We start from the raw sequence: 17,239 nt of genomic DNA, 5'->3' as shown, positions 1-17,239 counted from the left end.
ATGTGAGGAGACAGAGGAGAAGATGGCCATCTGCAGGCCTTCCCCACAGGTCCTTCCTCACAGCCCCCAGGACGGACCACCCCTGCTGACATCTTGATCTCAGGCTTCCGACCGCTAGACTGTGAGAAAATGCATTTCAGTTGTTTCAGCCATGGTCTGTGGTACTTCGTGGCAGCCCTAGGTACTAATTACTAGTCCACCCCAACACGGCTCTTCACGATCCCTACAGTGGTCTGCATGTGACCTGCTGGCCAGTCCGTGGGCCATCCATTCTGCTCCCATATCCTAAGCGCAGCCCCTACAGCGGTTCTCAACCTGTGGGTCGCGACCCCTTGGGGGTCAAACGACCCTTTCACAGGGGTCGCTGGAGACCATCCTACATATCAGATATTTACATTACGATTCATAACATTAGCAACGTTACAGTTATGAAGTAGAAACGAAAATAATTTTATGGTTGGGTCACAACATGAGGAACTGTATTTAAAGGCCCAGAAGGTTGAGAACCACTGCCCTAGAACAATGCGTTCCACAAGCACAACACAGGGCAGAGCCTGGCCCAGAAGACCTGAGTCTGAGTGTTCACCCCACAGCCAATGGACAAGAAGACAGCAGTGTGAAGTCATGTCAACCGGTCTGACCCTCATTCCCTTCATTTCTAAAATGGGCATACTATCGTCTCATTGGGTTACTGTCAATAGCAAAACAGTAATGAGAGGACGTGTGAAAATTCGCCTTAAGTCACAGAGGGCTGAATAAAGTACCACTGTTAATGAATCACTCCTTGGTAACCACCCTTCCCACTCTGGCCTTGTATTGAACTCAATGTCAATTAAACCTCAATTCGCTTCCTACTCCAATTGTGCCAAAGCATGTCTCCCCATCCCATTCTTGTAATGTTGCCTTTGTGGACTCAAGAACAGACACATAGTTATTCCTGTTCATATTCATCTTGTAAGCCTTCGCCCATTGTTCTGGCTTGAGAGCTTTTGAATCTCAGTTCCATTATCCAATATACTTACTGTCCTTTCCAGCTGTGCCTCATTCATAAACCCAGTGAGCATAACCTCTCTTCATCCAGTTCTTTGCTGAAGATATTGAAAGAGGACAGGCACCAGTACAAAACCCTCTCTCCAGACAATCTACCCCCTTGGGGCTGTCTTCACCTGGCAGTAAATTTACTCCATCATAGGAATATCCAGTCCCATGATGGAGTGTCATGTGGTAGTTAAAAATCAGCCAGTGCCCTAGCCAGTTTGGCTCTGTGGATAGAGCGTCGGCCTGCAGATAGAAGGGTCTTGGGTTTGACTGCGGTCAAGGGGTTGCAGGCTCCTCCCTGGCCTGGGCCCTGGTCGGAGCTCATGCAGGAGGCAACCCATCGATGTGTTTCTCTCACATCGATATTTTTCTCTTTCTTTCCTTTCCCTCTCTCTTCACTCTCTCTAAAAATCAGTGGAAAAATGTCCTCAGGTGAGGATAAATAAATAAGTAATAAAATACAATCAGCCACAGTAGGAGTATTTACATCATAGGAATTGGCAAACAATACAGATCAGAGCTCAGCTCCCCCTTCCCAGCCTGTGAAGAGCCAGTTGTTGGGTATTTAAACACACACCACTGCACCCAGACCATGTTTATGTGCCAAACTCAAAATATTGGGGAAGACTTTGTCAAAGTCTTTGTCAAATACTTTGGATATATGTCCAAATTAACATATATATCTTAATGAAGCTTAATAAGCCTATAAAACAATTCAATATTCATTATATAATCTGGTTCTTTCAACATCCCAGGAAGTGAAAGGACAGGATATTACTACACCCTTTTTAAAAATGAGGGGCACAAGGTTAATAATTGACAGAGCCAGACAGCGAACTAGTGTGGAAGGTGGGGCCACTGCTCCAGGTTTAAACATAGACAAGTTGAGAGGGGGTTGCACAGCTTTCCCCACCCTTCCCATCAGCAGCACACCATTGAGGATTAATGAGCAATGCTTCTCAAAATGGGATCCCTGACTGATACTTGGGAAGGGGTCTTCACATTTTGACAAAGTTCTTCACATTTTGTTTATAACTCATTGATGACAAGAGACTACCTAAAGTAACAGCAACTCTTAATGCAATATTTCTCAAACTGAGGCCCTCAAGTTCTCGGGGTGAGAAACGTCCTGAGCCTGAGGGATAAAAGAGATGACAAGGGTTAAGGAAAGTTCAAGATGGATGTTACCAATTGGGCAAGGCAGACAGCTCTCGCTTAGCCCACACTGTGTCTTACGCACTCTTAGAAACCTTAAAAATTGGCAGATTTCACATAAAGAACCACATTTCCAGTCTCTTAAGAAACGGGAAATCTGGCAATAAACCCACCAAGACCTTGGACAGTCAGGTGGAGGTTAGAAGGGGGTGCCCCTTTTTGAACGGGCAAGAGCTCTCTAATCCACTCCTCCTCCTAATTCCCTATTTTAGGGACCACAAACTCTAATGTCCCTAGGGGCTCAGCAATTAATGTAAATAAGTGGTCTGGGCTTTGAGCACCAGAACAATTAGCCTTTGACCTTAGGTCTCTGCTGGAGGTAGAGGGCCTGGCTGTTCCCTGTGGTCTGGGCCACACACACCTCTGAGAGCCAGATGTGGTCCAGAGACCCCACCTGGGATTCTTGCCCCGACCATTCAGAGGCTACTTAACCTCTCTGTGCCTCAGTTTCTCATCTTAAAAGTGATGAAGATAATAATGGCATTTACCTCATAGTGTTGTGGTAAGGATAAATGTTAAGCCATGAAAAATTCTAAAAACAGTTCTTGAATTTGCCATGAGTCCTCCATCAGCGCTGGCTGCTATTATTCTGACTCCACATGCTTTGCTCTGTTCCCTCCTGCAGGTGGTGCTCTAAGCCTCAGGTGCTGCTGAGGAAGTGAGGGGTGGGCAACGAGGCGGGGGCAGTTGTGGGGTGAGGGGGGGTCTTGACAGATAGAGCTATCATCTACTGAACAGGCAAATTTTTGAAGGGTTTCAAAGACAGAGTTGTAACCTGAAAGAGAGAGGCCAGGGTGAGATAGGATAAGAGGCGGTAAAATAGGGGCTCAGAGGGTAAACTGAGGCACAAAAATAAAAGCAAAATGATGCTTCCTGATGGGTGGGGGAAGTCAGATTTGTGACAAAACCAGGTCTCAGCTTCTTCCCTCTCTACTCAAGCTGCCACCCAAAGGGACCTCCCCCCTCCTCCTGCCTCAAAGCGACCCACCTGTGGCCCTGCTGCTGATTCAGCTGCTGAAACTCAGTCAGATGTGTCCACAGCCCCAAAGAGCTGGGGGACCACAGGGCTCTCTCCTGGAGCCCCACACCGGTTCACCCCCCCCCCCCCCGCCCCCTTCCAACTGAAAACTCTATTAGAGGAAAGAAGTTAGGCCTCTCAAATATGCAGGTTACATCAGGCCGATGGAGAGCTGCTGGCTGGGAAGATGACTGCACAGGCATGGGACAAGGAGAAGGTACATCTTGGCTGGTGGGAGGAAGCCCCAGGGGCTCCTCACTGACCCCGGGCCTTTATGAGCCAATGGTGGGTGTGGCCTGGAACTAAGGGAGACCCTGGTCACTGCTAGAAAGTCATGCTCTGGGACAGGGGTCCTCAAACTTTTTAAACAGGGAGCCAGTTCACTGTCCCTCAGACTGTTGGAGGGCCAAACTATAGTTTAAAAAAAACAAACTATGAACAAATTTCTATGCACACTGCACATATCTTATTTTGAAGTAAAAAAACAAAACAGGAACAAATACAATATTTGTATTTGCATGTGGCCCGCGGGCCGTAGTTTGAGGACCCCTGCTCTGGGGTCTACAGATGACACCTGGAGCCGGAGCAGCCCTAGAAGGACATTTAACCCATGCACTGAGGAGGGCGTTCCTGACATTCACCACACATGAGGCCTTGGGTGGAGTGCCTGTTACTCAGCATCCACAGGATCCTTATGGAAGGGGCATTAAGTCCCACTTTACAGATGAAAGACCAGGCCTGAGTAAATACAAAGGCTGACACCACTAGGCACCCTCGCCCCCTCTGGCTGTCTCTCCCCAGTGGGCACCAATGTCATGAACAACCTGCACATGCCCCCAGGTAGGAACATTTGAAGAAGCCAGAACTGGATGTTCCCAAGAGCAGGTGCAGAGTGTGTGACGACTGTCTCCAAGTGTCTGGGGGCGGACAAATTTCATGGAAGCAGAAATATTCTCCAAAGGGCAAGACCAAGGTCACCACAAGAACAACTGAGGAAGGACTAAGCTTTGGAACATGGTGAACAGGTCCTTTTGGGGAGGGACTGCCGGGTGGGGGCCAAGAGCAGCTGGATGGAGCTGCTCAGGTGTTAGCAGGTCAAGGTGGGCAGGTAAGAAAGAACCACTCCTGGGTCATGGGGGTGTAGAGAGGGCATAGCCAACAGTAAAAGGGATGGCAGGCTCATCTTAGGATCAGCTGTCAGGGCCACCTCCTTTCTTCTCTGACTGCCTCATTTATTCACTCGCTCATTCAAGAAATATTTTTTTGTGCTATGCTGAACAAGACAGATGCATGCAGTCTGTGCCTTTAAGGGGCTCTACAATGAAATATTTAAATTTCTGGTACATAAGAAGGTGGGACTGACTTTACTGACTTTTGGGGAGTGAAAAAGTGTCCCCGGAAGGAGTGGCATTTAAGTCTAGCCTTGAAGAATGAGCATACTTAGGCAGGTGAAGGGAGCTGAAAGAGTATTGCTGGCAAAGGGAATAGCATGTGTGAAGGCCGTGAGCGAGGGCAGTTATTTGAAGGCCATGAGGACATGGAAGACAGGCCAGGTCGTGTTTCAGGAAGCCCCCTGTGAATGCCCTGGTCAGTTGGGGCTTGGGGCAGGGGGCCAGACTGAGTGTGGGGCACCAATTAGGTGGCTACCTCAGTGATCTGGGCAGAAGACAGCAGCAGATGGACCAGGATGGTGACCTGAGAAGTAAGCCGATGGAATTGAGATGTGTCTAGGAAATAAAAATCAAATAAAAGAATGAGGTGATAGGAGAGAGGAATCAAGATGGTGACATAGGTAAATGCCGGTACTTGCTGCCTCCCACAACCACATCAAAATTACAATGAAAGTACAAAACAACCATCATTCAAAACTACCTGAAAGCTGGCTGAATGGAAGTCCTACAATTAGAGAAGTAAAAAAGAAAGCACATTGAGACTGGTAGGAGGAGTGGAAGCGCAGAACAGGCTGGTCAGACACCCACATGTGCCATTTTTTTAATTGCAAGGGATATATTGGCTGCAGAGGCACCCCCTGTGAGGAGTAAGGGGTCCCAGCCCCACATCAGGGCCCCAGCCCAGGGTTCCAGAGCTGGTAGGAGAAGTCCCTGTAACTTCAGGCTGTAAAAAACAGCAGGGATTGTGGTTGAGTGACACGGAGGCTGCTGGAGACCCAGATAGCTCCTTTTAAAAGGCCAGAGCATGAACTTACTCAGACTCTATCCCTCTGAGCTCCAGCGCCAGATGGCTTTGGGGGACACAGAGACATACAGGGAGGAGTGTTTGGCATAGTGGCAGGAAATCAGGGATGGATTTCTCCCAGACAGGGGGTGCTTGCAGGCAGGTGTCATTGTTCTAGTGCTAGGACCTCCTATCCCACTTTACCCCTCTCTGAGCCCCTTCTCTCTCCCTCCCCCCCAGGTCGCAGAGCTGACTGGCAACCATATCTGAGTTTCCATCAGCCTGGCTCACACTGTTTGCTCCCCACTGGTGATTCCCTGAAACCCTGCCCCATCCAATTTTCAGCCCCACCCAAGCTGTTTGCTGTAGCTTTTCCATATGAAGAGCCTGTCCTGGCTCAGGCTTCAAACTTTGCTAAAATCTCTCAAACAAGCAGCAGCTGGTGTCAGTGTGCCCCAAACCTATCAATAAAGGGCCCAATACCCAGCACTAGCACCAGCCTGCCTTGCTTCACAGCTTGGCCTTGCCTGGGCACTTCATAAGCCCAATACAAGTAGCAGCCATCTACAGACCTCTCTGTAGCTCCTGCCAGGTGGCCCAGGCAGTGTCTGACTTTGAACCTCCCAGAAGGCCCCAGAGCCAGTGTACCTGATGGATAGCTTCAGACCATACCAGATTATAACTCTACACATCCACAAGCAACACACTCAAGAGGCAGACTCAGTAAGCACCAAAGCCTTACTAAAGCAAGTCCTGCTCCATAGGGGTGTCTCCTGCACAGCTGCTCTTCCACTGCAGCTGGTTCTCACAGCCAGTTTGGCCTAGAGGTCAATTCCTCCCAGTGACGCCAACAGCAATCAAGGTTCAAGTACAAGACTATGCACACAGCCCACATAGGGGCACACCTACAGTGCCCAGCTCAGGTGACTGGGGAGGCTGAGCCACTGGGCCCTACAGGACACCTACTACACAAGGGCACTCTACTAGTTCCAGAAGACATAGTAACTCTACCTAATACACAGAAACAAACACAGTGAAGCAGCCAAAATGCAGAGATAAAGAAACATGTCACAAATGGAAGCAAGCAAACTACTGGATACAGAGTTCAAAACCATGGTTATATGGTTAATCAAGAATCTTAATGAGAACTTCAAGGGACTTAGTGAGACTTTCAAGGGTCTTAGTAAGAATTTCAAAAGACATGAAAAGGACCAGTCAGAAATTAAGCAGACACTAACTGAAATAAAGAATAATTTACAGGGATTCAACAGTTGAGTAGAGGATTCTGAGAATCAAATCAATGATTTGCAATATGAGGAAGGAAAAACCACCCAATCAGAAGTGCAAAAAGAAGAAGAAAAATTTAAAAATATGTAGATAGTATAAGGAGCCTCTGGGACAACTTGAAGAGTACCAACATTCACATTGTGGGGGTTGCAGAAGATAAAGAGAGAGAGCAAGATAATGAAAACCTATTTGAAGCAATAATGACAGAAAACTTCCCCTATCTGGTGAAAGAAATAGACTTACAATTTCACGAAGTGCAGAGAGTCCCAAACAAGAGGAACTCAAAGAGGCCCACACTAAGACACATCATAATTAAAATGCTAAGGGTTAAAGACAGAAAGAGAATCTTAAAAGCAGCAAGAGAAAAGCAGTTAGTTACTTACAAGGGAGCACCCATACAGCTGTTAGCTGATTTCTCAACAGAAACTTTGCAGGCCAGAAGGGAGTGGCAAGAAATATTCAAAGTGATGAGTAGCAAGGACCTACAAACAAGATTACTCTAGCCAGCAAAGCTCTCATTTAGAATTGAAGGTCAGATAAAGAGCTTTACAGACAAAAAAAACCTAAAGAAGTTCATCACCACCAAGCCAGTATTCCATGAAATGTTGAAGGATATTCTTTAAGAAAAGGAAGAAGAAGGAGAAAAATATGAACATTAAATACATATCTATCAACAACTGAATCTAAAAATCAAAATAAACAAACAAGGAATCGAATGAGCAAAATAAACTGGTGAATAAAATAGAATCAGAGGCATGGAAACATGGAACAGAATGATGAATCTCAAAGGGAAGAGGGGGTGGAGGTGGGAAGAGATTAGCCAAAGATCTTGCATATATGCATTACCTATGGACACAGACCATAGGATGATGAAGGCCTGCAGTGAGGCAGGAACTTGGTGGAGGGGGGCAATTGGGGGAATAGGGGGACATCTATAATACCCTCCACAATAAAGATATTTTTTAAAAAATAAATGCATTTTTTAAAAAAGAATGAGGTGATTGTTCTTATGCAGAAAGAAGGAAGGGGTGGGATCAAAGGTTACTCCCAGGTCAGCAATGTGGCCGGCCCCATCCCCACTGGAGAGGCAACCCTGGCATCTTGTGTTCATGTGTTCACAGAAAGCTTCTCCTCTATTCCTCTGAAGAGAAGATTCCTTGCCCAGTCTCTCCACCCTTCTCTTGGGTGGAGCGCTGTCTGATGAAGTGGTGAGAGTCTGACACCTGCTGGACACGTTCCTCTCCTGGGCAGGGCGGGGGCGGGGCGGGGGGGTGGAGTGAATATAGGCCGTCCCTGCCTTTCCCTTGAAGCCTGCCCATCTCCTCTTGTTCCCATGCCCCAGTGAGCACACAGGTCTGCATCTGGGCCTCAGGTTCAAGGCCCTCTTTCAGTCCAGCTTTCCCACAATAACTGAGAAATCCCTGCAGCCGTGCTCTTTCTGAGTGGGTTCAGGACCTGGTGGGTAAGGCAGGTGGTGGGGCCAGCTCTCCACCCAAACTCCCCGTTGGGCACACATGCTGGGAGGGTCTCTATTCTCCTAGGAGGATGCTACCCTTACCCCAGGAATGTGACTACATGATTCCTGGTTGGAACCGAGCCCTCCTGCCTGATATTTATCGGAAACACTGTTGTAAATATTAACCGAGAGGATTTCCTGACGGCAGGCAATGCATTCCTCTGGTTTTTCTAAATGTTATCGTTGGATTGAGCACAATCAGCAATATTTCTCTGGCTGCCCAGCTTGTGTTAGTCCTTGCCTTAGCCCAGGAAATTCAGGGTGTTGTTAAGGACCTCACTTAACTTTGTCACCCAGTGTCCCCCTTATGTCATCATACAGGAGAGACTTCTTGGGGTGTCAGGGCCAGAAACCACAGTGTTTCTGAACAAATGGTGTGCTTTTTGTCATAAGGGCAGCGTGACCCACATGAGTGCTCATGTTCCGCACGTGGGAGGGTCCCAGGGCCTCTCGGTTTGCATGTTGGGCACTAACCCCTTCTTGGCCATACATTTCCTTCCTGTGCTACCTCCCTCCAACTCCTCTGGAATGAGGTGGGCATCCTCTCGTCCCCCGTTCTCTCCCTCCCTTCAGGCCCAGAGTGCTCTGCAGTCTGGAGAGACGGTTGACATGGAGTGATCCAAGTTCGTAAATTCCAGTCAAGGCACCAGGGGGACCTGTGCATAAGACCAACCCAAATTTCCTGCAGGTTTGGGTCACAGAGAAGTCAGGTTCACAGCTTGGGAAGCAAATCAAGGGCCAGCCTGGGAGCAACTGCTCTCCCATTGGGTCCCTTACGGTCACCGAGGGTCTGCACACGCCTTGCTTTGGGGGACAGGGCCCCACAAAGTGTCCCTTAGCTGAGTGCCCACCAGACGCAGGCTGACCCCACTGGTGCAGCAACTGAAGAGAGTTCGGAATCCACCAAACCCAGGGCCATTCAGCCTCCTCCTGGCGACACCTTCACCTTCGCCCATTACCTCCGCTGTTTAACAGCTCACTGACAGGGAGCTCTCACCTGCCATCGCACTGTGAAGCGCTGGGGGGCGGGGGGGGGGGGGGGCGGCCGTCGGGGGTGGTGGGGGACGGGGCGGGGTGATAGTCCAGCTCTGGACTCCTGGTCTAGACCCGAGCTAGCTCAGAGCTTGTCAGCATCCAAGTGAGAGTACGTGCCCACACTGCCAGGCGTCCAAGCCAGCTCCACACCCACCACTGTACATACTGAATGAAGGCCACTTTAGGCTAATGTGACTCTGAAATAAACTGCCAGAAACTTCCTCTAGCACCTGACTCCTCACCACCTTCAGCACATGGGGAGGTTGGGGCTCCTGACTCCCCAGGAATCCCAGATAAGCCTTAGATCCACCTTGTGACTGGGGCCACTTGGGGACCAGGTGTCACCAGGATGTACTCACTGTCCCAGGGCCTCCCAGTCTTCTCAAGCCTCCCCTCCCCGACTGCCCATCCTCACAGCCTGAGGCACCTGCCGACTGCAGCTGGGGAGCCCCTCAGGGCTTAGCTCAGTGCACCCCAAACCGGTGGGAATGTATGAGGCCTGACCATTTGGGGACCTGACTCTGGCGTATCTCCCAGGGACCTCAGCTGCCTCCCACCAGCCTCCCCACCCCTATGGGACCTGGCCTCTGCCCTCAGACACCCCAGAACGTAAGAGCACCCAGGAAGAACGTGTGTGGGACACTAGCTCATAGCTTTCCTCTAGGATTCCGCATTAAAACCGACCCGCAAGCTGAGGAATAGGTCCCCACTTCCCCTCAGATGGTGCTTAGGTTTGGGGCAGTGGATGGGACCTCTGTTTGGGGCCTTGACTGTCCTGCCCCCTCACTGCACGTACTCCAGGGTGACAGCGGCGGATGTTGGAGCTCCCTGCCACCCTGCTGCTCCATCCTCTGGGCCTGCCAGCCACAGGGGTCGGGGTTGGAGGGGACGGGGCTGCCCCGGCCTCAGAGCAGCCACACCAGGACGCTGAGTCCTCAGCAGCTTCTGAGGAAGGAGAAGCTGAGAAAGCCACTCTCATCCAGCCCACCCTTGACCCTGGCACCAGCTGACCTATCTCCTCTTCTCCAAAAGGCTGCCTCAAATGGCCCATCCAGGGCTTCCCCCATGTCCCTCCCAGGGCCCTGTGGCACTTCCTGCGGGATGGCCTGTCCGCTCCTCCTGCTGGGACTGGGTCTCACAGGCTGTTGCCAGGTGACCCCACCAGTGAGGCAGCCAGAGAGGCAGGTGGGGCTGGGCAGGCAGAGCCCAGACCAGATCGCAGGCTTCAGACCAGCGCCAGCCCCTCCCCAAGATGAATGCGCCCTCCGGCAGGTGGCTTTTCCATGCAGTGCCTCAGTGTGTCCTTCTGGGCCAGGGGGGCTGATGTGGGACTAGCCAGGCCGTCCTCCCCTCCCTCTGCCAGGAGGAGGCCCAGGAGGGTCCAGCTCACATCAGTGGGCCCCACGGAGCGCCTCTGAGCCTCTGAGCCCCGGGCCTGCCTAGCGGCAGCACAGGGCTGACTCCCCCAAGGCTGTACGACAGGCTGCTACCTCCCCTCCTGCTAAGAACAAACCCGCTGGCCCTGCAGGCTTTGGCACGTCTGCCACAGCGTGTTTGGGGTTAGGTTTCTGGAGGCCACCTGGTGCCAGGGGTCAGCAGGTTCCTCCCAGCAGTGGGAGCACGTTTGTGGACCCGGGGGTGTGTTCACACATGGGGGAGAGGAGAGATGTGTGTTGGGGTGTCTGTTGGTGGGAAGGAAGTGGAACAAGCCATAGACACATACCCTTTTCACCTGAACCAAAAACACGGCTTCAGGCTTGCTTGTCCCTGGCTCAGCTGGCTCCGAGAGGCAGGACCCAGGGACAGGAGGGGGGAAGGTGGAGGGTATGCCAGCGGGGCCTGGGCTGAGGCTCCAGCTGTGCGAGGGCTGAGAAGAGGCACCACCATGGGCCTGGCTGGGGCAGAAGGGCCAAGAGGGGGCCAGACGCCAGCAACTCTCAGTTGGGCCCCAGGGTTCCTGCTCCCAGGCTGGGGGGAGGCAGTGCCTACCTGTACCACGGTGGGTGGGTGCTGAAGGCCTGGAGTCATGGGTGGCAGGGTGCTGCAGCAGGGCACTCATCCGGTGCCCCCTCGAGGTCCGGGCCCAGAGCCCACCTCGCCTGCAGCTCCAAGCGCCATTCTGAGGAGGATCTGAAAGGAGAGGGCAGTGGGAGGGCCGGCAGACCTTGAGCCCCAGGCAGATTCAAGGGCCCCAGGAGGCTGGGGAAGAAGACAGTTGAGGGGCCACCATGGACCAGCCCCTGACAGGGAGTGACCAGGACTGAGGTGGTGGCGAGGGCCCAGGCTGGTGGCATGAGGAAGAGCATGGGATGCGACAGGGTGTGTGCAGGAAGCCGTCAGACACTGGCTCCCGAGGACAGAACAGGGACAGAGCTGAGAACCCAGGCAGGCCCAGGTCCCTACAGGGGCGAAGCTCTGGGGACCTGGCAACAGGTGGGCAGAGAGCTGGGCACTGGAGGTGAGGGTGTGACCAGCAGGCCAGGATGGGAACTGGGTGGCTTCTGGTCAGCCTAGGCCTCGCGAGGGAACTGTAGGAGCGGCAGGCAGGTAGTGGCAGCCATCCCCTCGCTGTTCAGGGCCTCCCTGGATTCGCCCTGTAGGCCCTGGGCTTCAGGGTGGCTTGTGCTGAGGTCCCCAGGCAGACGGTGGCGGGACATGGGGATTGAGGGGAGGGTGGTGATGTAGATAGGGGGCGGGAGTGGAGGGCTTGAGAGTGGCTCAGGTCATGTGCAGGGGCTGGTGGCCAGGGGGTGACTCTGGGAAGGGTGAGGAGGAAGACAAGGCCATGGAGAGGAAGATGCCAACAGGGGAGAGATTACCAGCCCAGGACTGGGGGAGGTGCCCTGCAGGAAGGTGGGTGAGAGAGAAACACCTGAATAGGAGAGAGGCATACAGCCAAGTAGAGACAGGGGCGGTGCCAGGCAGGGGGGAGGAGGGGAGGTGCCAGGCAGGGGGGGGGAGGGAAGATGCCAGGCAGGAGGGAGGAGGGAAGATGCCAGGCAGGGGGAGGAGGGAAGGTGCTGACAGGGTGGGAGGTGGGAAGACGCCAGGCAGGGAGGAGGAGGGGAGGTGCCAGGCAGGGGTGTAGGGCAGAGGGCAAGGATGCCAGGCAAGAGTTGAATGGGAAAGTGCTAGGCAGAGGGGAGGTGACAGGTGACGAGGAGGAGTAGGTGCAAGACAATCGTGGAGGAGGGAAGGTGCCAGACTGGAGGGAGGAGAGTATGGTACCAGGCAGGAGGGTGCCAGGCAAAGGGAAGGAGGGGAAATGCGGGGGGCTGGAAAGGTACCAGGTAGGGAAAGAGGGATGAGGAGGGAGGCATCCGAGAGGCCAGGACGGCGGGTGGGAACTTGGCAGTCATGGAAGAGGGCGAGACAGGGGACAGGAGGACGAGGAACCAGGCTGGGGCTGGGGGTGCCAGGCAGGGGGCAGGGAGGAAGAGTCAGGAGTGAGGGAGGCATCAGGAAAGGGAAGGAGCATCCAGGCAGGGAGAGGGGGATGCCAGGTAAGGGGAAGGCGCCAGGCAGGGGATAAGGCGGGAGGTGCCAGGCGGGGACAGGGGGATGCCAGGTAAGGGGAAGGTGCCAGGCGGGGGATAAGGCGGGAGGTGCCAGGCGGGGGATAAGGTGGGAGGTGCCAGGCGGGGGGAGAGGGATGCCAGCCACGGAGAAGGGATGCCAGGCAGGCAGGAGGAGAGGGGAACCAGGCAGGGGGGAGGAGGGATGCCAGGCAGGAGAAGGAGGGGTGATGCCAACAGAGGCAAGGCGGGTACTTCCAGGCAGGGAAGGCGGGGGCGGGGGCGCAGCGCGGCCTGGCAGCGTCTCCGTCTCCGTCTCCCAAAGGGCCTGGAGGCCGAGCGGCATGGGTCGCTCACCTGCTCCCCCGGGACGGCCGGGAGCACGGCCGCCCGCTCCCGCTCAGCGATCGGCTTGGCCGGCGCCTGCGCCGCTGCAGCCCCGAGAGGGGGAGGCGCAGGGAGCGTCTGCAAAGAGCGAGGAGCTGAATAATGACTTAGGGATCGGAGCAGGCGCCGTTGCCCCAGCGAACTGATCGTGCGGTCCCCACGCTGGGAGCACCACGCTGGCCTGCGCACAATGCGCCCGAGGTCTGTAGGTGCACTTGGCGCCCACGGATGCACACAGGCCGTCAGGGCATTCTGTGTGACCCGAGACATGACGCTCTTCAGGACCACACACACGCACACACTCACACCTTGGCGGGGAGGCGGTCGGGAGGGGGGGGTGGGGGGGGCTTAGGTTCCAGGCCAGGTTCAGGGTCAGGCTCTGACTGGCTCGCCCGCCCGCGCCTGGTCTAATCCAGGTCCCCGTCTCCTTTCCTCATGTTTCCGCAAGCACCCTGACAGCCAAGAGGCGTCCTTTCTGGGCATCCAGCCAGGCAGGGGGTTCTGATCACTCCGTGACTACTCTGGTGCCTCACGTCAATGGAATCATAGTATTTGTTCTGTTGTGTCCGGCTTATTTCACTTAGCATAACACCGTCAAGGTTCCTCCGCATTGTAGCCTGTGTCCGAATTCCCTCCCTTGTAACTGAATAAGATCCCACTGCATGTGTATGTGCAATGTGTATATACACAGACCACATTTTGTTTATCCACTCACCTGTCTGTGGACAATTGGGTTGCTTCCACCTTCTGGCCACTGTGAATAATGCTGCTTTGACAGCCCTTTGACAATATGCACACACTAAACCGGCCAGAAACACCCTCAGCGCAGCCCTGGGAAGATGTGTTCAGTTCCTCCCAGCCCCATAGGGGATGTGAGTGCCGGTGAGCCTCGCTGCCCTTCCCGGGATGCTGGCCTGTGAACCAGGGACTCCTGGTGGTCAGGGAAGGGTGTGGCGGTGGGTATAGTGATGTGGGAAGGCTTGCTGAGTGACCTGGGGGACACATGGACAGCTGTCTGGATAGTAGGGCTTGAGGGGGCTTGGGTGGCTTCCCATGATAGGGGCCCTGGTGCCCTAGGTCAGTGCTGGCGTCCACTCCTCTGGGCCAAGAAGAGTTCATTTAGACCAGCAGTTCTCAACCTGTGGGTCGTGACCCCTTTGGGGGTCGAACGACCTTTTCACAGGGGTCGCCTAAGACCACCGGAAAACACATATATAATTACATATTTTTTTGTGATTAATCACTATGCTTTAATTATGTTCAATTTGTAACAATGAAAATACATCCTGCATATCAGATATTTACATTACGATTCATAAGAGTAGCAACATTACAGTTATGAAGTAGCAACGAAAATAATTTTATGGTTGGGGGTCACCACAACATGAGGAACTGTATTAAAGGGTCGCGGCATTAGGAAGGTTGAGAACCACTGATTTAGACAGTATCCACCCTCTTGCCCCCAATCCCTCCCCTCCCATCATCAGCTATTAACTTGGTGGAATAAGCTTCCCAGAATGAGCCCTTCTGATGGGACAGATGGTTAGTTTCAAAAGTGAGCAGAGGTGGTTCTGACATAAGGGAGTGTGTTGTGGGGTCACCAGAGGGAGAGCAGGCAGCGAGGCCACAGGTGGGGGCAGCAGCAGGCAGCAGACCAAGAGCTGGCCTAGGCCTGGCCCAGACCGGGCAGGCAGAGCAGCCATCCGGGCAGCCCCGCCTCCTCTGACCCTACCCTGTGTCCCCCTTCTCCCCCTCCCACTCACAGTCAGTAAGGAAACCACCCGGCAGCCTGGATCAGGGGTAAGATTATCAGGGATTCAGCCAAAAGCCCTTCCACTTGCCTTCCCAGGTGGGCGGCAGCAGGCCTGCTTCCCAGCACTTACCACCTAGATTTTAAGTGGCTGCTCCCTTGTCCGTTCCCCCTCAGGACTGTGAGCTCCAGGAAGGTGGGACTGGGGCTTGTTGGCCTGGACACCCAGAAGCCAGCACAAGCCTGGCACAGACTGAGGCTCGGGAAGGGTTTGGAGGAGGATGCAGACAGGGGGGCCATGGCTGTGGAGGGGGCGGCAGTGCAGTCCAGGAGAGCTGGGGAGGACTGAGCCAGAGGCTGGGGCACACCAGGCTTGAGGTAAAGGGCCGAGACTCAGTCCCTGGTGAGGCCCAAGGTTGTTCATGTGTCACCTCTTGTACAGCAAGAATTTGGAACAGTCTAAATGTTCAACAGGTGACAGGTTAAATAAATGGTGTGACAAGTATAACCAGGTGATAGGAGGCAGAATAAACAGATGACAAGGTAAATACATTCAATGAATGTTGTCAAACAATGGCAAAGCTCTCTATATGCTGATAGAGAAGGATCTCAAAGATAAGACGTGTGAAAAAAATGCAAGGTGTGCACAAGAGCATGTAAAGCATGCTAACGTGTGTGCACGCACTCACACACACTCACACACACTCACAGTCCTCTGGAAGGATACAAAAGGAACTGGTTGCGGAGGTTGCCTCTGGTGAGGGCCTGGAGGATGGGGTGAAGTGTTGGGAGGGGTAAGAGATTTGAATTTGGAATATTTTATCCATTCAAAAAAATAAGTAAAAGTTTACAAAAATCATCTATATCATCATTTCGATTTTTAACATATTCTGAGCACCCACTATGTAAACTCAGACCACAGAGCTATGTGCCACTGACCACGAACCCACAGGGAGCCTTTGTTAATTTCCCACATTCGTTTTGCCTGCCTTCCTCCAGCCCGTATTACCGTGCGGCAGGCCCCATACTGGGCTCTGTGGGGCAGGCATGAATGAGAGCTCTCAACCAGATGGGAGCGATTAATACATGCAAACAACTCACCACACCAGGTAGAAGGGACATGTGCAGTCACAGAAGCTATTATGAATGCTGCAGGGGACAGAAGTAGGATGGAGGTCGCCGGGGGTGGGAGGAGAAGGAATGGGGAGTTAGTGTTAAATGGAGACAGTTTTTGTTTGTTTTTAATTGATTTTAGAGGGAGAGGAAGGGAGAAGGATAGAGAGATAGAAACATCATTGATTGGCTGCCTCCTGCACGCCCCCTACTGGGGATCAAGCCGAAACCTGGGCATGCACCTTGACTGGGAATAGAAGCAGCGACTTCTTGGTTCTTGGGTAGATGCTCAACCACTGAGCCACATGGGCTGGGCTGGGGACAGCTTCAGTTTGATGAGAGTAAGAAGTTCTGGAGATGTTGGTGGTGGTGGCTGCACTACAATATGAATGTACTTAATACTGCTGAACTGTGCACGTAAACGTGGTTCGGATGGTAAATTGTGTTACTTGTATTTTACCACAATTTTAAAATTTTTTAAATGCCAGCAGAAAGAGGTAAAGACGTGCTTCCTCACCTTCACCACGTGTCCAGCACTGTGTCCGAGTTTGGTCTTCCAAACAACCCTGCGTTTACAGAAGATACAACGTGAAGCTCAGAGAAGTGGAGTGACACGTCTGAGGCCGCAAAACTAGCATGTGGCAGAGCTGGGATTCAAATCCGCATCCCCCAGGCTTCTTCCCAACCACACAGGCAACCCTGGCAGACCTATTCCTGTCTGGCCTGGCTGCCCACAGCTGTCATCCTGGAGTTTCCTTTCAACATAATTTTGAGAATTCCCTTCACCTCTCTACTGTTCTTTCACGCATTCATCAAATAAGTATTGAGTGCTTGCCTACACCTGGCATTGCTTTAGGCACTGGGATACAGCAATGAACAAAATGAACCAAACAGCTTCTGCCTCTTGGAACTTAGCTTCAAATGGAAGAGATAGACAATAGGTAAGAAACGTATGTGGGATGTTATTCCAGGCATGCAAGGCTGGTTCAATATTAAAAAATCAGTCAATGTAATCACATCAACCGCTACAGAAAAAGCATTTGACAAAATTCAACAATCATTTTGGTCCCAAAGATATGTTCACCTCCTAATGCCCAGAACATGTTTGAAAAACATCTTTGCAGGTGTGATTAAATTAAAAAGCTGTGATTAAATTAAAAAGGATCTTAAGATGGGATTATCCTGGATAT

The 17,239-nt window shown here is 52.6% G+C and overlaps 1 protein-coding gene across 2 annotated transcripts in view; it reads right to left on the bottom strand.

The window, feature by feature from the left end:
- SMARCD3 (SWI/SNF related BAF chromatin remodeling complex subunit D3) overlaps nt 1-13,223 on the bottom strand; it is a 37,113-nt gene extending 23,890 nt beyond the window's left edge. The window contains exons 1-3 of one of the 2 annotated variants that reach the window (XM_070423642.1): nt 13,157-13,223; nt 11,274-11,414; nt 4,919-4,998 (exon numbers count right to left, since the gene is read on the bottom strand). In XM_070423642.1, coding sequence (XP_070279743.1) covers nt 4,919-4,998; nt 11,274-11,343 — 150 coding nt within the window. In that variant the 5' untranslated portion in view covers nt 11,344-11,414; nt 13,157-13,223. Of the gene's footprint in view, nt 1-4,918; nt 4,999-11,273; nt 11,415-13,156 lie in introns of those variants that run through there. The other variant, XM_070423645.1, reaches the window with a different exon arrangement.
- Between the last annotated feature and the right edge of the window lie 4,016 nt (nt 13,224-17,239).

This window comes from Myotis yumanensis, unplaced genomic scaffold (assembly GCF_028538775.1).
Source record: "Myotis yumanensis isolate MYYU_CA2020_CCGP unplaced genomic scaffold, mMyoYum1.0.hap1 SCAF_9, whole genome shotgun sequence".
NCBI classification, from domain to species: domain Eukaryota; kingdom Metazoa; phylum Chordata; class Mammalia; order Chiroptera; family Vespertilionidae; genus Myotis; species Myotis yumanensis.
This window is presented reverse-complemented; position numbering and strand designations above follow the sequence as displayed.